The sequence below is a fragment of the Varanus komodoensis genome, unplaced genomic scaffold (assembly GCF_004798865.1).
Source record: "Varanus komodoensis strain SLA01 unplaced genomic scaffold, ASM479886v1 scaffold19, whole genome shotgun sequence".
NCBI lineage: Eukaryota > Metazoa > Chordata > Lepidosauria > Squamata > Varanidae > Varanus > Varanus komodoensis.
Genome location: NW_025335550.1, coordinates 15,842,712 through 15,863,468, shown reverse-complemented (window position 1 = coordinate 15,863,468; position 20,757 = coordinate 15,842,712). Strand labels below are relative to the sequence as shown.

At 42.7% G+C, this 20,757-nt stretch overlaps 1 protein-coding gene across 1 annotated transcript in view; it reads right to left on the bottom strand.

Moving 5' to 3' along the window:
* The window catches only part of ADAMTSL1 (ADAMTS like 1), a 591,693-nt gene that overhangs the window by 229,061 nt on the left and 341,875 nt on the right, over positions 1-20,757 (bottom strand). Inside the window, exon 4 of the mRNA XM_044427603.1 lies at positions 15,353-15,398. Within this exon, the coding sequence (XP_044283538.1) occupies positions 15,353-15,398 (46 nt within the window). The remainder of the gene's footprint in view (positions 1-15,352; positions 15,399-20,757) is intronic.

Sequence of the window (20,757 nt, the reverse complement as noted above, 5' to 3'; positions counted from 1 at the left end):
AGTTGCAGGCATCTATTCAGAATGGTAAATAGCAGACACAGCAGGGATGGGTCATGTTGAGGTTGGGACTGTGATATTCTGGAAGATAGGTGGAGATAAATCACCCCTGCAAAGAAGAGCCTCATGCTCAAAATGCAATTTTAGAATTTTTTTATTTTTTTTTCTTTTAAATTGTTATATTACTATTATTTATGTATGTTTTTATGTATTCTTTGTGAGCTGCCCCAAGGCTTTGTTGCGATGGAAGCGGCATAGAAATGTTTTAAATAAACAAAATAAATAAATAAATTTCAATTACCCAAAGAAGCAAACAAAAGACATGTTTAGAAAGGAAAAAGAAATCTAGGCTCACTGGAAGTAAATAAGGTGACGAAACCATGGCTAGAATGGAAAACACTTGAATGCAGAAGTTTGGTTTACTGAACTTAGCTAGATTTCCATTCATCTATGGCTCTGGATGAAAGAACATGGCTATACTATCTTCAAAAGAAGCTTAGATGTTTGGACAGGGGGCAAAATAATCCTCCCAGATACTTTTCAAATTCTCCTATCTTGATCCTGAGGTGTTTATCAGAGGGTCTTTTCCAGGTATCCTGCCCAAGTATGATCTGGTAGTAGCTACTAAAGAAAGGTCTTCTCAGCAATAATGCCTCAGCTTTGAAATACTCTTTCCAGAAAGGCTCATCTAGAACTTACTCCATACTCGTTTCAGCACTGGGCAAAGACTTGTACAGCACCCAGATAATGTTGGGAATGAGGCAGCATAAAAATATGGGCAGCATCTGATGGGTGTTCACACCCTTGCTGATTTTATACCGCCCTGCTGATTCCCTTCTGCAAGTGGCACCCACCATTTGTAGATCAGAGATTTAATACTTATGGGAGCAAATGGAAACCAACGAAAACACTCACTTCTGGAATGGGGCAGTTTGGTGGAGCCAGCATAAAGGAGAGCTTCCTCCCATTTCAGTGCCTTCGTGAAAAAGTACTGCATTTCTGAGCACAAGTGATGGATCCTGTTTACCTAACAGAATCAGCAGGAACCCTCATTTGCACAGTAGAATAGCTTGGACCCAGCAGAGTAAGCAGTGGCATAAGCTCCCTGATGGATGTTGCCCATCATTAAACAAATAAATATGGAAATGAAATCAATGAATAAAGTCCTAGACTTGGAACGTAGGATGCAAATGCTTTCTGAGCTGAGAGCTCAATAAGAGATTTGAGCAACTCAACACCTTTCAGCTTTACGTTTTTTTTTTTTTTTTAAGAATTCTCAGGAACGGTAATCACAGCTTCTCAAAAGTTTATTGTGGGAAACGACAAGATAATTATAAAATTGTTGAGCATACATAAAGCAGTATTGAAATACATGTAACCCATTGTAATTACTGTTGCAGGATTTTGTTGCACGTTCATTCCAAGAGGTTAAAAATGTGATTTCATTCTCTATAAATTATTACACTTTTATGTAAGTGGATAGCTTGTGGCTTTGGGGCCCAAAGTCTTGGTGCCGCACTCTTGTAATTATAGTTTCCAATGGGCAATTTTTCTCTCAACCACAATCATAGGCTCTAATTTCTTTAAGTTTTGTTTTTTTTAATGGCTCAATACACACATAAATGATACATCTTGCTAAAAGGTACATGGATAGAGCAGCAGGTTATCTAAGCTTCCTGTGACATGTTTGCCTACCTATCTCCTTAAGACACAGCTGAAGAACTTGTGGCCTTCCAGATATTGTTGAGCTACAAATCCCATCATCTGTGCCCACTGGAAATGTTGACTGGACATCATTACCTGGGAGAGGCATACAGAACCCATAGAAAGCCTTTATCTGGCACCTGAATGAAGTGTGTTACAACATAAAGGGGAGTGTGCCGAATCCTCAGGAAAGAACAAAAGCCATCAACCCTATGTCCCTGAGCCATTCTTGAGGGAATGCCATGTCACATGACAAATGACCCTGAGTGTGTTCATGCATAACATTAACCTGTGGTTTATGTTAACCATGTTTTAATTCATGCTTTTGCCATGTATTATCTTACCAAACAAACCATGGCTAATTTTCTCTATCTGTAGTTTATTTCTCCTGAAAATCTTCCAAGCAGTTTCATTTTCAGGATGTTCTTGCTGGGTGTCTTTGTTGCAGAGCAAACAAGCCACGGATAAGCCAGTTTAGGGTTAGGGTTAGCCCTACTCTAACCCTAACCCTAATGCTGGGAAGGGGAGGGGAGGGGAGGGGCCTATGAGGCCTCCTGATCCACTTTCAAACATGGTCACCCATCCAGCTGCCAGCTTGTGCCTTTCCAGGTAAGCAAAGGTGACTCAACATGCCAGCTCAATGTTTAGCTATGTAGGATACAACTGGTAAACAAGCCATGGGTCTATGTGGGGATAGGTTCAGGCACAATGGCTGCATTCAGATCTCACTGGGAAAAGAAACATACCAGCTTCTTTCTCTGCCCCTGTGTGCATTAGGTGTATCCTGCTACATTTGCCTGAATACCCAGATTCCCATGTTGTCTGAACCTGGCAATATGCATGGATGGGGTGACTTCAAAACTATTTCAGAACCCATGGCTTGCTGTAGATTTCTGAGCTGGTTTCAAAGCCACCCTCAGCAACGAACCTTGCCAGGTTCAGAGAAATAAAAAGCTGCACACCATGAGGGTCATTAAGCAAATCACACGGCACAGCACTGGCATGAGGGAAATGGGGGAAAGAAGGAACAGCCGCTTCTTTTTTCTATTGTACTTTTGTGGAGCTTTCTCTCTCTCTCTCTCTCTCTCAAAAGACATGTTGGAAGCATTTTATTAGTCATACAAAAAGACCTTTTGTTTTCATTAAAGTTTGCTTAGCATCAATACTATCAATTCTTTTTCATCCTCTCAGGCTATTATTTCCTTACAAAAAACAATTGTCTCATTAAAGATAGCCAAATAATTCTCTTTAAGCACAAAACCTTTCCTTTCCCTGTGAACAAAGAACTGTAGCATTTGTAGTTTTGATCACATAAATGTCTCCTGTCCAGAAATAACATTTTTTTTTCATCATGACCTTATATGTGCCCCCTCTGTAACTCAGAATGGCAACACTGGTCTGTCATATTTAAATCCCATTCCAAACAAATTTGATGAATCAATGAGCGAGGGAAAAAGATAAGATGAATCCCAGATGTCACTTGATGGTGATAGGAAGATTAGGTTGCACGGGACAAGAAAGGATCAATCTTTTAGAAGTTTACTCAGTAGGTTAAATACTAAGAGATCTTATGGTTTGATAATAGAAAGCCTTTGAGGAACCTTTAAAACAATTTATAAGACATACACACTTGTCTATTTCTGGTTCCAAGAGAGATTAACAGTATACCAGACTTGGAAAGAATGGAAAAAAGACTATTTGGTGTAATGCCTCACAAAACAGCTTATTGGGTGTATCTAAGATAGTTTTACTCTAACTTAGTCCTACAAGCTTAACAAACAGAAAATTCTAAGGTAATGAGGATGGCTGCTTATGGAATGCCAAAAAGAGAGAGGGGACAAAAGAGGCTACAGGCTTGCATATGCTAATCTATAGGGGATAAGTGCTATAATTTAGAGATAAATATACTGCAGCTCATTATAGAAAGAAACCCTTCTTACCATTTTTTGATCTTTAAATGAGACTTTGACTGGACAGCCTTCAACTAGGAGAGGCCACCTTCACACAGAGGGCTGCCCTCAGATGGCTCTTCAACAGAATATTATCCTATGTAAAGTAGGACATGTACCAACCGAAACGGTGTTGATACTGATTCTGGTAGTGGCATCAAAACAATGTTATGCTGTGCTTTCTCCATGATTCATTACAAACTCTGAGTTAAAGCCCTCCAGCATTCCACCGAAACAACTCTAGCAAGCTACCTGAAAGCTACAAGCACTTCCTTCTCAACAGGTTGTGGAGGGTAGTTGAGAAAGAGTGTCCAAGACCCTGGACTAGAACTACATAGGCTGCTCTATTTCAGAAGACCATGTTTCTGGCACAGCTTCTGTGTCGCATTTCAGCAAGAAAATAACTCCGCTTGCTGCCTTGCAATGTGCGAGGAGGCTCTATTGTGCAGTATGGGTATGGCTCCTCATTATACAAGCCGCTCTTAGTAATAAGGCGATACATCGTTTTGATGTTGCTGTTACCTGCCATCACGTCATCTCCGACTTAGGGGGACCTATGAATGAAACCCCTCCAAAATGTCCAAGCCATGACTGATCTCTCCAGCTGTTGTAAATGCAAGGCTTTGGGTTCCTTTATGGACTCAGTCCGTCTCTTATCTGATCTTCCTTTTCTTCTTCTGCCTTCAGCTTTCCCTTGTATTCCTGTCTTCTCCAGGGAGTCTTGCCTTCTCAAGATGTCCCCAAAGTTGTCACTTTTGCTTCAAGGGGAAGTTCTGGCTTGATTTGATCTAGGATCCACTTGTTTGCATTTCTGTCAGTCCAGGGTAATTGCAAAGCTTTCCTGCAAAACCATATTTTGAATATATCACTTTCTTCTCTGTCAGCTTTCTTCTCTGTTCAGCTTCCCCACCTATGCATATTGATCTGGAATACAATAGCATGCATGATCTTGGCCTTGGTCTCCAGTGAAACATTACACTCACACTTGATGATCTTTTCTGGTTCCTTTATTGCTGTCCTTCTGAGTCTTCTTTGAATGTCTCGGCTGCAGTCTCTAGCTGAAGTGATGACTGAGCTGAGGTATATAAAAGCCCTCTCTTGGAGGCACATGGTGTGGGAGCTTGAAAGCGTCAGAGAAGCCAAGAGCAATGCTGCCAGGAGTCTGGACTAGGCTGGTTTCCTAGCAGGGGCACCCAAAGCAGAATGATCAAAGTGGAGACACCAGACTAAGATACCCACCCCCCCTTCAGGAGTAACAGTCTCATAAGCAGAAAAGAGTGGCTATCGCTAATGCTGATGGGGGTGGAAACCCTTCTGAAGGGCAGCTAGCGGGCAGGAGCGGGAGTGAGGGTGACGCTGGCAGAAGATCTTTCGCTGACAATAGCAGTGAAGCCTAAGCTAATTCTGGTTAGTATTGCCCATAAGCAGCCAATGGTGGCCACTTCTAAACCCTATGATGAAACAGTACAGTTACCTGGGAATAACTATGGGTTGTCAGATTTTGAGATTATGTAGAATGCGGGGCAAGTGGAGAGCCATGTGGCTTTTGCTCGGAGGTGCCATACAGTTTGCTTGCTTCTGCCATCTGGTTTGTCTTACAAAATTAAGTCTTTAAACTGCGATGTGGATGACCCGGTGCCAGTGAAGGGAGTTGTACCAGATGGCCTCTGATTCTACGAACTTGCAAAAAGATATAATCATATTACATGGAAGTATGGAAATTCAGGTCATGTGATGGTTGGACAGCTCTGATTCTAGATGAAGAAATGATAATAAAAAATATTATTTTCAGGAGGAGGGAACTGGCAACTTCTTGTCACTAAAAATAGAATACATTTGGCAGCTGAAGGTGAATCTCCAGGAGAGACAGGGCTGAAAGAACAGCTTTAAAAATCCATTTTTATGGGTCTACAATATGGCAGAAAAATCAGCTTTAGGAGCTCCATCCAGCCAAGAAGTGTGTGAGTCACTTTAAGATTTTGTTTACTTTTCATACCAAAGGGTATATAATAACATAGCAAGTTATAAAAATGTGTCTTTTTCTTTTACAGCATTCAGGGTCATTTTCCAAGAAACAACAAAGGGTATTTTTCCTCCAAAGTTCCAGAATGGTTTCAAACATATTTGGTTGGAATTTTTCCCCCCTCAAGTTTCTACCACAATTCAGAACACAAATAGCTGTTTCTTGCAGCCAAAATAAGAGTTTCCTGGCTGGATCCTGCAGCCACTTAAGTATAAGAATTGGCTGGCAGCAGTGATGTAGTGGTAAATTTTTAGGTACAGGAGCTCTATATGACAGCATGCATATACATATGTATCCTTTTCCCATAAAGAGCAACGGCACTGCTAAAATCCCATTGCTGAAATCCCTGGGATAGCAAATTTGTTTCAGCATAATGATGCATTTTGAGTCCATTGATTCCGCTTGCACAAAGCATCAAAATTTGTTAGTTTGTTTTTAAAAAATCTTTGTACAGCTAAAATACAACTTTTTACTTTCAACTAGAGATGCAAACAATCTCACAAAGAAGTCTGCTTGATTATTTTCCCTATTCTCCAGCTTCCACTGTTTGTTATAAACAATAGCAAAACTTGAAAGCCTCATTATCACTTCTTTCACTTCCCAGAACAAGGCCTATCAATTACCATAACACTCTAGCAGGTGATGTCAGTGCTCCTCTATTGAAAAAAGAGAGAAAAAAAGAAAGCTTGCTCTCTACTACACCAATGGCTGGCAGGATCACAACAAACACTTATCCATGTAGGTTGCCAACTTTTCATAGGCCTTTCCTCATCTGTCTTCAACAGCTACAGACACAGGCGTTTAGCAGCTGGGAATTTTGCTCATAAAAATAAGATATAGTTTACAGGAGCAATTGCCTGTACTTGTCAGGCTGGACTTTGTCCTTAGCCTTAACATTATAGGGCATCATCCTCTGCTGTTTTCGAGAGAAATGACCTGCCCTGTTCTCAGCATTCCCCAGCCAGCCATGGCAGAATTTGTTTCTGTGTGGAACAACAGAGGGACCGGCTGGGCTTATGGTTCTGTGAAAAGATGGCACCGAAGAGACATTCTAAGAATGCAGTAAGTGCTGGCATTACATTTTTACAAATAACATCCTGAACTTGAGGTTTTCCTATACAGTGATACCTCAGCTCACAAATGCCTCAGTTTACCAAATTGGGTCACAAACAGAAATTTCTGAAAAAATTTACCTCAGGTCACGAACTCCGCATCGAGTGACGATTGCAATCACGCCTTCCCCCCACAAGCGTGCCCACGATTGTGCCCGCCTCCCCCCCCCGATAAAAAAAAAATAGTTACAGAACAGAATAACCTTATTTGCACTGAATCTTATGGGGAAATTTGACTTGGCTCACGACCAATTTGGGTCACGACCAGAGTCCTGGAACAGATTAAGTTTGTGAGCTGAGGTATCACTGTACATTCAAACGCAGGGCTAAAGTTAATGAGAACTTTAACTTCCAGTTATTTTGAACCTCTCACTCTGCTACTGGGAGTGATTCTGGGAACCACCATGGCATATCTTCAAAAAGTATGGAGAGCTTACCCTTTGCTAGCATCATGCTTCCCCCCCCCTTTCTTTTGAAATACGTTTTTCGCTCCTTGCAGAGTCTCAGTCAATGGTGCCTGGCTGCTATTTCCCTCAAAATGGCCCAGGTGCAGCATCATCGCATGGCGTTCTGGGGAATGATGGGCCATACGCCCCCTCCCAACAGTGTAATTATCCATGTCCTTATTTGCAACTTGTATATCCTGCCTTTCATCCTATGATCCTCTGCTCTATTTTACCCTTAGAACAATAAGGGATTGAGGGACCTCATGGTCCAAAGTTCCTCCATGAGCTTCATGGCTGAGCGGGGACCAAAACTGGAGTTTCCTGTATCCCGGTGTAACACTCTAACCACTACACTAGACTGGCTTTCCAGCAGCTTATCCGTCGTAAAATATGCCATCAAGTTCCCTTTCAGTAACAATGTGATCTTCCTTTTGGAAGAGATGGGGGAAGGAACCTCTCGCCCCCATGCATTAAGAAAAGCTAGTTAGATGCGTACTATAGCGCAAAAGAACACAAGTTTCAACATTCTGAAGGTAGGAGTCACAGGCTAGGCTTGGAGTTAGCTGTAATGGGAGGACCCCAGGATGTTATGAACGCAGGAGTCACCTGGAAAAGCTTGATGTCAGTTTATCTGGACTTCTTCAGATTAGTTTCTTAGTTATTATGGTTCTGCCATTTTAACAGCACTGAATGCACGATTTGCGGGAAAGAATTGCATTTCCCAAGGTACAAAATTTGAGCACTGGGGCAATAAGATCAACCTTGAGAGAAAATACATGTACCATATGCTGTAAATGAGAAACAAATGTGTACTTATCACAGTGAAGCAGGATTGCTTAGAAGTTCCCTCTGTGCATAGTGGTCCTGGATAACATTCCCTGAGTTTTCCCATTTTTATTGTGAATTTCAGTTGCCCTCCTGCTGCTTTGATATATGCAATGGATATGCAGGTATAGATCACCAGGAGTAGGCAACCCTTTCATCATAAAGACTTTGCTGTTTCCTTACAGGTGATTTATCTCTCCCTTGGTTACTGCGTGAAGAGTTGCTGGGCTATCTCTGCAGCATACAAGCAGAGAAGGACAGCTTCTGGAAACAGGTTTTGCAAGACAGTTAGATAATATTTCCTTATCTTATGAGGTTGTCTGGAGACTCATTTTGCCACTGTGAAGAACAGACTCATATTTAATTTAAATTCAGATTCTGTAAATTAGTTTTTCTCCCCCACCTGCCCAACACACATGCAACAAGGGAGGAAATGTACCATGAGAAAATACCTAAAGTCCTGCCCTCAACAGATACATTTAAACTGCAAGGCAGGCTAACCAACAATAAACCCACATCATTTAAATAACTAATGACTCAGTGAAACAAAATAGTCTCCTATTTTGCTTCAAGTCTCCTAAAAAAGATGAGAGGGCATTCCACATACCCAGTTGGCATCTAAGCCTGCATTCAGTCTCCATTCCCACCACAGGAACACCCCTAAAGAAGAAATATGATCCCAAATATCCAAAGAGTTCTATGCAGAGGAGCTAAAGCACCACTGGTACTGCCATTGTTGGTCCACTATCAAATAAGAATGACTAGTGCAAAATCACCATCCCTCGTTAATGAGAGAGCAGTAGCTGGATCTCCTAGATTCTAATCATGTAGGTGGTTTGACGGGAAGTGTTCAGGATATGGTAAAAGTTACCATCATTCCTAACCCCTCTGGGATGCTGCTTTGCTTTCAGAAACCACGAGGTCGTGATGGGCAACTTGTCCTGCAGTGCTGATGTTATCTGGCCAAAACATACATGTAAAACCTCTTACAACAGAATGCCCATCACAAAGAAATCTTTCCACAAGCACATGTAACCAGCCTGCCAGCTCTAGAAGCAACCCTGAATTCTCCCCAAAAAGTGCCTGAGAGGTCTTAGGACAGTCTTCATCAACACACAGATGTGCTAGACTACAATTCTTATAACTCCCCGGAAAGATTTATGGCAATTGTGCTCAAAAATATCTGGAGACACCAGGCTGGGAAAGGCTGTCCTTAAGGAAGTAGCATGTTCCACTAGAGAAAAAGGAGGTAAGCCTGAGGAATGAAACCTACGCTTGCAGAAGTTCCTTGGTATACTTTCTAAAACAGATGGATCTACACTCACAGATGTACCACTCCAAACCCCGCTTGTTCCCTGACAAGTCCAAAGGAATAGCTAAACCCCAAGCTGGCGTAGTTATTTTCTTCCCATCGTAGCCAATCAGAGGGGAAATGGTAGCATTCACTCTTCCTTCCGGCCCCAGCAAAACAGCAGGGCACTTGAAGTGGCAGCCAATCCCCTCACACATCTCCCCCACCTGCTCACCGTCTCACTGTGAGGGAGGATTACTTTGTTCATATATACACTGGCATAACATTGACAGAAGGTATTAAAAGGGCCCAACTCACCAACCATGCTTATTCTGCAAAGGGAATAGAGGGAACCTGTCCCCGCACCAGCTTCCAGTTTTCAGATCAGCCAACCACAGGTTCATGGGGCATAGGAGGTGCCATGACCACCTGAAGCAAAGATTTGGCCACTGGCTTGAATGTTCAGAATCGGACTCAGTGACAATGGCAGCCATGAGCACCCCTCAGGGCTGCACATTCTTTTTAGAGAAAAATGATGCACTTTTGAATTACCACTTGACAGACACCCCCCTCCACCCACCCTGCAAGACTCAGCTCTAGTAGTATGAACAAACCTTAGTTGTGATTGCTGTGCTGGTTGCCAGGATTTTAAGGGCCGTTGCAAGAAGACTAGTAACATGGCAACAAGTAATTAAGGCACCTCCCACCAAACAATAAGAGGTGATGGCCTACTTAACAGTCTGACTGGATGACTTGACAAGTCACAGTGGATTTCTTTTGTTTTCCCTTGTTTTGTTTTACTATTGTCCTCAGTGATGTCCAAACCCAGGCAGGGTATTTCATCATGTTAGATTGCTTCGTTGGAACCCATGATAAGAAACAACAGTCGAGTGCCCCGTGGTAATGTTTTACCTGAGTTGGTCTGTCCTGTTACCCAGACCTAGTCATGGCATTTCTGCATAATACCTTTGGTTTCCTGAAACCATGGAGAGAATCAACAGTTTCTTCTAAGTTGATGGAGAAGATGTACAAAGCAGGAGCTGGTGGGAACCAGTGTGGTGTGGTGCCCAGAGTGTTGGACTGGAGACCTGAGAGATCTGGGTTCTACTCTCCATTCAGCCACAACAAGCTCAGTGTATGAATTAGGGCCAGTCAGTCACTCTCAGCCTAACCTACTCACAGGGTTTGTAGTGAGGGCAACAAAAGGAGTGGAGGAGAATCATGGAAGCTTCCTTGGGTTCCTTGCAAGAGAAAAAAAGGTGGGATAATGCCATGTGATGTAAAAAAAACATAATGTCAATGAGACAAGAAATAAATGAGGGAAGGAGAATGGGATGTAAGGGTATTTTTGGTGTCGGAAACCAAGCCAAAAGAAAGAACGTTTGGAAGGTGGATGTAAGCCACCTAAAAACAAAGAAACACTGGCTATAGTCATGGTTCCAGAGACGGGGCAGGGGGAGCACGCCCACACATGTTCTCTGTGTGAATAACTACATCTAGGGGGACCTAATCGATGGGTTTGTGGTTCTTGAACAAGTCAATCCTTAGTAGATCTTCACCGAGGGAAAGCTGGGGGTTGATAGAAGAGGATGAGGAGAAAGATGCTTCAACATGGAGAAGAATCACAGCAGAAAAATGGAATTTCTCATGCAATATGCTGGTCATGATTCCACCATCTGCCCCTCTTCCTATTGCAATTTGCTCTCCGTCGAGCACTCTCATGAAAAGCCAGGAGAGACTGAATGAAGCAGTATCCCCCTCTGAACCACAGGGCTCTCTGATTAGTTGCCGTCAGCACAGATAATGGCTGGATTCACACAAAATGCCCAGTAACCCTGTGATGTTTCCATATTGCACGGATTTTTGCTGGAAACCACCAGTCCGGTGATCACACGGTCATCTGGGCAGTGCACTTGCCACAGTCCATGCGCCACCCTCCCAGTCTTGCCATGCATCCTGGCATCCCCATCCCCGTTGGGTTGTGGTGATCCCGAGGTGGGTCCCCCCTCCAGAGTGAACCCGCATGCCTGAGGCACTTCCCAGCCACTGCAGCTTCACAGAGATTTTCATTAAATGAAAACAATCAGTTTAACCACAATCCCCTCCATCATGGGAGTATCAAGAAATTATAGAACAAACTGCTGTTTCTTGTTGCCATGGGCTAGTTCCTTCCCACTTTCTTTCCAATTCCAAAAAGCAAGACATTCCTTTGAAGGGGAGTTCTTTTATTGAAACTCAGCAAATTACAAAACAGTATGAACTCTAAATAGCCTTCTACCTAGTTAGGGCAGAGGCATCTGCCCATGTAAAAAAGTTGAATCTAAACGGGGAACTTCCCCTTTGTGGCTCCCATTCAGTAAAGCTTCTGGCTCTACCCTCAGGTGGCTCTTGCTGCTGGAGAGCAAGATGGTGCAAATGGCAAAGCCCCTCCAAGCTGCGCAGCTCGCTTCTCCCAGTGCCTCCTTACTGGGTTAAGGGCTGGATCTCATATCTGCTCCCCCTCCCCTCCTGCAAACCCTTCCATTCTTCCAAAGCAGGCTTGCTCTTATGCTCTCTGAGAAAGCTCACTAGGAGACCTTGAAACATTGAAATCCTCACCCCCTGCTCATGTGCCACTTCCAATACACTGCCTCCTCCTCTTCCTCCTCCTCCTCCTCCTCCTCCTCAGAATTTGATGATGCATCTATGTGAACAGTCTGCAATGAGAAATGGGTCCATCTCTACACCTATCCTGGTTTTCAAAGACTGTGAAATACCACGGCTAGTTTGGACAATTTGACAGATCAATAACGGTAAAAAACCACCATGGCTTGTTGTGTTGTCTGAACCCAGTCTAAGCCAGTGATGGTGGTAACAAAAACAACACAGCTGAAAAGGCTATAGAGTAGGGCTCTCATCAACCTGTAGCAGTTGCCAGAAATGGCACCTGGCACAGCTAGGGGGAGACTCCTTACAGGTCAGGACCATTATTATATAAGTCGGCTCATAGATAAACCTTACCGGCTTTTCCCAGGTTTTCTTTTGTGCTTTTTGGTTTGTTTAATGTAAGTATATTTTAAAAACTCCACAAATGAAAATGTAGATGAAAATGTCACACTAACCAACTCCCTCATAATAGGATGTTTACAGTAATGTTTAGTCAAACCTGCCTCGCTGCAGCTTCCAAGCATTGCTTCTATTCTTCGGAACAAGAAAGAGCAACTTTGCTCTATTTTTGCATGACAACGTTGTCAGGCAGCTATTGTTTATTTATTTATTTAGAATATTTATATGCCATCCTGTCGCGAAAGCCTCAGGACGGCTTACACAGATAAAATAATATAAAACATAACACGAGTGAATTACAGACCCACACTGGCTGCAGTTAAAAACATATAAGAACCAATATTAAAAGTTATTAAAATATTGCTGGAATAAACCGGTCTTAACCTGGCGCCAAAAAACAAATAACGACAGTGCTAGGCGGACCTCTCTGTGGAGCGCATTCCATAGGCAAGGCGCCACTGCAGAGAAGGCCCTCCACCGGGTATGTTGCCTCCTAATATCTTTCCCGGAGGGTTCCCGGAGGAGGGCCTCTGCTGTTTAAACTATTCCATATTTTGCTCTAGCTAAACATATCATCCTGGCCACTCCTCTCTGGACACAGTCCGGTTGTTGAATACCTTTCTAAGTTGCGATGCCCAGAATAGGGCACAATATTCCAAGTGTGGAATAGAACAACTCCTTCCCATGACCTAGACACTATTTTTGTATTAATGCCGCCTAAGATTGCATTAGCTGTTTTTTAAGCAGCTATGCAACACTAGTAGCTTGTATTCAACTTGTGATCCATGAAGACTCCTAGGTTCTTCTAATGTATGTTAGCGCCAAGCCAAGTTTTCCTTGTCTGGTATTTATGCCTTTGATTGTTTTGAATGTAAGCGCGAGAATTTATATTTATATCTGTCAAATTCTATCTTGTTAGTTTCTACCCATGGTTTTGGGCTGTTAAGATCCTTGTCAGTCTAGATTCTATCTCCTATGGAATTGGTTATCCTTTCTGGCTTTGTGTCATTTGTAGATTTGATGAAAAACCCCTCTACAACTTCATCCAGATCTTTCATTAAAATGTTGAGAAGCAAAGGGTTCGGGATAAACTCCCGTGGCAACACACTATTAACAACAACTCACTGAGTATGACTGGCCAACCAGCTATTTGATCCACCTGACTGTATTAGAACTCTATTCTTTTCGAACAAGGTATTCCCTTCAATTCCACTATTCCAGTCTCAACCCACCAAATCTTAATGACACCTATCAGCTCACACCCATAATTTCATATAAGGATTTTAGGTTCATCCTGTTTGTCCTCCGTGTTCTGTGACTTAGTATACAGAAATTGGAGGTTATGAGTGTTTTACCTTCCCATTTTGCCTGTTATATTTACTCATAATTTACTGGTCTCTGCCTCCATTGAATAGGGGTTGTTGTTGGAACCACGAGTTGTCGCTGAAATATGAATTATTGTGCTGTCTAAACTCAGATGTGCTAATAAGCCATGATTTATTAGTATGAACAGCCCGTAAAAAGAAACTGTTTTACTGTTGGATTGTGAACTCCAGGTTGCTTATCATAGATTTTTTTTAACATCTCAGCTGGTTCAGACAACATGTTGCTTCAGCAACAACCCATGAGCCAATGACAACCTATGCTCAACTCATACTCAACCTTTAAGTGTGGGCTATTGTATTGTTTGATCCCAGTCGCTTTGTGAAGTGTCAGCTATTTGTGACCTCAGATTGTGTGGTTATAACTTCAAGTAGTTCTATTTCTGGGCATAACCACCCAGTCTGAGTTTGCAAATTCTGATTTCTGACTGGAGATAAAAGGTACTATTTAACGAAGGTATGGGGGCAAGACACAGCTCTCATGGGGTGAACTTAAGCAACTGCTGTATGACTCCTGTTCTACAGAATCCATCTCTTTGAGTCCAGCTTTGAAGAGAAGAAAAAGTTTCCAGTATCACGGCCACAAGATTGAACCTATCCTAAGAACAACATATTTTTTAAAAGAAAAATAATAATCTTTGTGCTGGAAAAGTCCAGCTATTTCTATAAACAAGGGCTTCAGTTTAGGTGTAATCCCAGCTTCCCAGCAGGGTGATCCAGCAACAACAAACTAAAGCAGAATGGCATCCTATTACATTTCACTTCCTTTCATGCTGGAAGCAGCATAGCAAGGCAGGGAGCAGCGAGGCCTGTGTGCTGTGCATGCTCTGGCGCAAACCAAAACAAAGCTGCAAGAGTAATTGGAATCCCGTCCACTTTGACAGCGTCCCTTTCATTTCCCCTATGCCACATTTTGTGAAGCCAAAGCGTGTTTCTAGACTGACACAATTTGATCTCGTGGCTCTCTTCCATGCCTTGGTGTAGCATAAGTGCCTCCGAGTTGGAAATAACCCGCAAAAAACGGGCCAGGCAGCCTTGTTTTGGTCCATGAGGGCAGCCCGTATCTAGACAAAAGGAAGATCGCTGTGATGCTTTGAGTGCAAGGCTCGTTCACCTAGTGAAGCCAATTGGTGTAAACAACTTAATCTTGCACAGGATTGTAGTGACTATGTTGAATGACTACAAGCATTATGACTGACTCACAGGATCAGTTTTTATAGTGGATAAACCACTCTACTAAATGTGGGGCATTTTGATCATTCAACAGCAGAAGCAGTAGAGGAAGCCTCAATAAGGTATTCCTTCCCCTCCCCTTGCTTCTGTGTTTCCTCTTCAGAGAGATGAGTATTCAGCCTTTGTATGGGAAAAAAAATGTATCCCAGCATGGCAATAGCATTTCCACCGTAAATATGAATACATAACAATAATCCGTTTAAGCATTCCACATCACCCTAATGAAAACCTACACATTTTTGGTCACCTTCTAGAGAACAGCATAGTTATGGACACAAATGTTTGTAAATATGTGCCATAATGTACTATAACAGTAGATTTGTAGTATTATTTATTTTCACTTACCACATTGCTGCATGTTCTATATCTGATATTTCGTCCCTCACAGCTCCTACAACCAAAAAAGCAGAGGATGGGGGAAAGAGAGCACATGTTACATTGTTATCCACAAAATTCCTTCGTTGTTGCAAGTGAAAAATCATAATTTGTATCAGCATTTTAACAATTATTGAAATTGGGCACTAGGTGATTCTGCAGTTGCCTTGAGTAGAATGCAAGTTTTGTGTGTAGCAGTTTTTCTGATTGTGTGTATTCAGCCCAAATGATATCATGCTAATTGCTTGTTATGGACCTTTGAGGAATTCACCCTTTGTAAATGGAGAGACAGCCTGAACCTTTTAGACTGATGTGGAGGCTGCAACCTAGCAATCCACTGGATTTTGCATTGCACTTCTTGGCTGAAAAATGTATCGATATGCATTTAGAAAATACTTGGGTGAGAAAGTGATTTTTGTGTGTGCAGATTAATGTGGATTAAATAGGGCTGATCAGTCTTATGAATGACTTGGATCAGAAACAAAATTTACTTTGAAACAACACAGGCCACAGTGCAGTGGCAGAGCCAATCTGGGTTCTAGTTCAAATGATCACGGTTCCAGGTGACGTGAAAGATCTCTTCTTCATAATTTATTTGTAAAATCATACTGAATGTTTCCATTGAGCCTTTCAGTTTTCAATCTGTTTCAGTCTCATCACTGGAAAAAGCCCCTAAATTAATGATAAGTCAGAGTAACCTCAGCCTAGTTTTCTGTGGTTAGTTGTAAGATTGGGTTAATACGAAAAGCCTTAACAGAGCAATCCTATGACACCTGGGACGGCATCCCAGGGAACAGACATTCGGGTGGTTCTCCACTCTCAAGACCAGTCGTTCCTTCTTCCACACCTCTCACAGATGCCACAGAAAGCACTGCAGTAGCTGCTCTTCCAAAGCTGCAACAAGGACCTTGGAAGAGCACAAGGAGCAGAGAATACAGGCATATGGTCATGGGATCCCACAGCTGCTCAGTCACTGTGTGAACCACCAGTGATTCAAAGTGAGTTTGAAATTGCTTCTTTTCAAGAGGAATGGGAGGCAAACTCAGCTCTGCCCCTCCTCTTACTCTGCCTAGCTCTTGTCAGTAGGGCTCTGGATAGACAGAGGGCCTTGAATTAGATAGACATTTATCTAAATTAATGTTCTGTGGAATATACAGGCAAACTTATCAAGTGAACAAAGAAAACACCTCATGTATGAGGCTGTGTCTACCTGGCAAAACATTACCACATCAGGATAAGATTTTTTCAAGCATTATAGGCTGACTGAAATAGCAGGCCAAATGAGAGGTGATGGAGTGAAGAATGCCATCTGCGGATCAGAAAATTTCAACCTAAATATCCCAATTTCTGTCTCTGACAAGGCCCAAGTATTTTTCATTTTTTAAAAACATTCTGAACTATAGCATGGCCAACATGATGTTTGAGTTAAAGAAAACCTGTTTCTTTTCCAAGCTATTGTTCATATGAGAAAGTGGACTTCTCTTAATTTAAGATGTTGAACATTAAACTAACCTAGTTCAACAAGCCCTTTGTTTAACAGAATAAAATCACATGTAACAGTGCAGTCCTACATCTGTCTATTCAGAATTACATCCCATTAACTTCAGTGAGGCTTACTCTGTCATAAATGTGTATAGGACTGTAGTCTAGATATTGTTCTTACATGCTGTCAAGCAACCTTCAAGTTACGGTGACCCTATGAATGAATACTCCCAAAATGTCCTGTCCTTGACAACTCCACTCAGCTCTTGGAAACTCAAGCCTGTGAATTCCTTCATGGAAATGATCCATCACATACTTGGTCTTCCACTTTTTCTGCCTTAAACATTCCATACCATTATTGTCTTCCCTAGTGAGTCTCCCCTTCTTGTGATGTGCCTGAAGTACTACAGTTTCAGTTTTGTCATTTTGCTTCTAGGAAAAGTTCTGGTCTGTTTTGATCTAAAACCCCAGATGTCCATTGCTCTGTTGGCCCAGGTATTCTCAAAGTTCTCCTCCAGCACCGTGGGTTGCACTCATCAATTTTATATCTTATATGTAGGGCTGTTACTCCTACTTAGAGTTGAACCACTGCATCGAATGGAGCAAGTGGGATTAACACTGGACACAACCCTGACAGTTCCCAAACGGCCAAAATATTGCAATGAAAGGAGAAACTACCTGTGACAGTATAGTATTACTGGAGCTATTGCTACACCTAGAAAATAGTTCCTTTAGCAGCCCTTACTCATGATCAGTCTCTTCAGCAGTCCATAACTCCTCAGTTTCCACCTGACCTTAAGCACTGTGTCCTTTACCTCAATTCCCGGTCTCCTCTTTCTTTTTCCCCAAACCAGTGACCATCCTTTTGAGTTCTTTTGCCTCTATTCATTTCCCTCTCTGCATCTTTCATTCAGCCTCCTTGATCTCTGCCCATACTCAGCCTGCCGTGGTTTACCCCAGTCGAAGTAACTTTTCCTTCTGCTACAAAAGTACTTCATTCCCTGAGCTTCTAAGCATTTCCTGCCACTAGAACACATCCTAAAAATCAGTGCCATAAGTACAGATGGCCCAAATGGCTGCTACACATGGCACAGAAGAGGGGCGCTGCTAGCAGTTGTGCGGGGCCCCATTGCCTGTGAGCCCCACATGACTGCTAGCTGTGCCCCCCTCTCATGTCACATGGAGCAGCCGCTTGGGTGGCTGCATCTGGTGCAGAAGAAGGCTGGTCACAGGGGGCTTGCCCCGAATGGAGCCCTGTGCGACCACCAGCAGTGTCTCTGCTGTGTGCCACGTGTGGCAACTAGCTGGGTGGCTGCCTGTGATGTAGAAGAAGGTGGCTCATGCAGGGCTCACCAGGAAGGGTGACCCGTGGAGCCCCTGCACAAGCAGTGCCCTCTTCCACGCCACCTGCAGCTGCCTTTGTGCTGCTGCACCTGATGCAGAAGGTGCTGGTTTGCAACTGCTGTTCCGCAAGCATTCACGGATGTCCTATTGGCTTGGTTCAATTTGCAAGACTGGGGTGAGCAAGAGAGGAAGCCCACAGGAAATACTAGAAGGGCAGAAGGTGCTTGGGTCCATCCAAATGCAAATAGCATCCTAGATTTATCAAGCCCAAAAAACACAAAGTTTTGGTTACTGGACAATGAATGGGCTGAGACGTTCCAGGCACATAGCTCAGGAGCAATACCAAGGCTCTCCTCCTCTGTTGTATTATCTTTCTTCACAGAAGCAAAAATGCTATATTTCTAAATTGTTGTTTAAGTGGCTTATTTATGTAGTAGGCTCATAAGCTTTGACTATTGGGCGATACAGAAATGTAGTAAATAAATGAGCAGAAAGGGTTCATGTCAGGGAAAAATAATTCACAATGACTTCTGGTATTCTGCTTCCATTATTGAATCATCATCATCATCATCATCATTTCATTTCTATATCACAGCACACACCACAAAGTACATGAACTTCCCAAGTGCACTTTCTTCCTCCGTTTCTCAGGATAGTGCAATTAGAAGTATCCTATTCCATGTACCAGGACTGTACCGCTTCAGCTGTTACTGTTCCAACATTAACCTTTAAGAGGAAGAGCCAGATGCATCAGAGGAACTGGTTGAGCAAGCGGATCAGGTTCTGCTACTGAACCTGAGGGTACTGGTGAGAAGCATACAAAAACTGAGCCAGGATCCTCACACGCACCTTCTTCAATGTTCTGTTTGCCCGAGAAGTCAAGTTCCTTCTACAATACTGTGGGGAACACAAAGAGCAAGCAGCTGCATAAAGGAAGAGATCACAGAATAGTAGAGCTGGAAGGCGTCACGAAGGCCATCGGGTCCACCCCCCTGCGGTTGCAGGACACCAGCTTACACCATCCCACTCAGATGGCTGTCCAGCATTTTTACAAATGTCTCACCACCTCTCTAGGCCGCTGGTTCCACTGTCGTATGGCTGTGCCCAACTTCAGACCAAAGGGCTGCCCTTAAGGAGCCACACTCTTTAGGCAGGAGGGTGGAGCTTATTAAAGGTTGATTGGGCAGAAAGACTCAAGGGCTCAAGTCTACCTTCAGCCTTTGCTGGTGCTCACGTGGAGCTTTCCATGGTGCTGCAGCCACCACCCTGCCTTACTGGAGGTACGTTATGGAGTGCATGGCTCTCCTACAATTTTTGTTTGAAACCCTGCACAGTTTGCTTCTCTGACAAGTCTATCTTTCCCTATGTATTGCTTTTCGTGTATACTGGTTTCCTGGGACTGGCTAGACAAATTTGGGGAATGCACACCTTACTTTTGGGCTTGCCAAGGAATTGGAAGGTTAAAAAATAAAATGAAGCACAGCCTGTGGGGCACATTTCCTTGTTGTCACCAGGACCTGGACAAACAAAATAGCAAAAGCTTCAACCTGGAATTCTGAAGACTAATTGAAACATTTTAGTATTTTTTATACAGTACTGAAAATGAAACTAAAAAGTCTTCCAGCTTCATTCTTCATTTAATCTTTAAGATCAGAAAAGTGGGGTAAGCATAGTGTTTTTTTCATTGGTTGTAAAAAAAAAGCCTTTTTCCCCCTTAAAAAAATGAACCATATCTTATGAATATTTTTTCTGTAGCAGTAACAAAATAAACAACCAGCTGGAAAAATGCCAGTGGCAGTCACTGCCGTCAGCAAACTGGCTAGGAAAATCAAAACACAAATCATACCTTTTGGGCTGCCAAAGGCACACATATGGGATGTAGTACGGGATAATGACCCAAAATGAGAGCAAGACGAGAAGTAGTAAAGCAGGAGACCGAAAACTATTAGGAATTAATACTTTTAGCATAAATAACATTTCCCCAAAATCTCAGGTTTTAGAGAGTCAGCATTTCTGATGCAAATAATTTATCATAGCTGAAATGAACTAAATGCTTGCCTTTGTACAGGAGGGAGAGGTAGATTGCAGCTTCAAATAAATGTCCTTGAGTTGGAATACACTCCAAATTACATCAATGTAATTCTAGAGCACTCATAAAAGTCAATAAAGCTGCACTGAATTTACTCCAGTGTTGCTGAGAAAGGAAGGCAGAAGTCCTCTCCCCCGACCCTGCTTGGACTGTCACCTCACGGAATTTAGAATTCAGCTTACAGACCAGCAGCTCAGGATTTGGCTGGATAGTTCAAACCAAGATGTAAAATCCAGACCCTCTCTTATATACAGTCCTACATCAGCACAAGCCTTCCATCCCCCTTGCCCTTCTCCACAACTCATGACGGCAAGGATGATATTCCCTGTTCCCCAAGCAAGGTCTACAATACTGTACTAGCTTATATTGTGACGGCCTGGGGATCCATCAATGTTAGTCCTACTTGGGTAGATCTGTGGAAATGAATGGGATTTAAGTTACAGTAAGCCTGAATACAGTC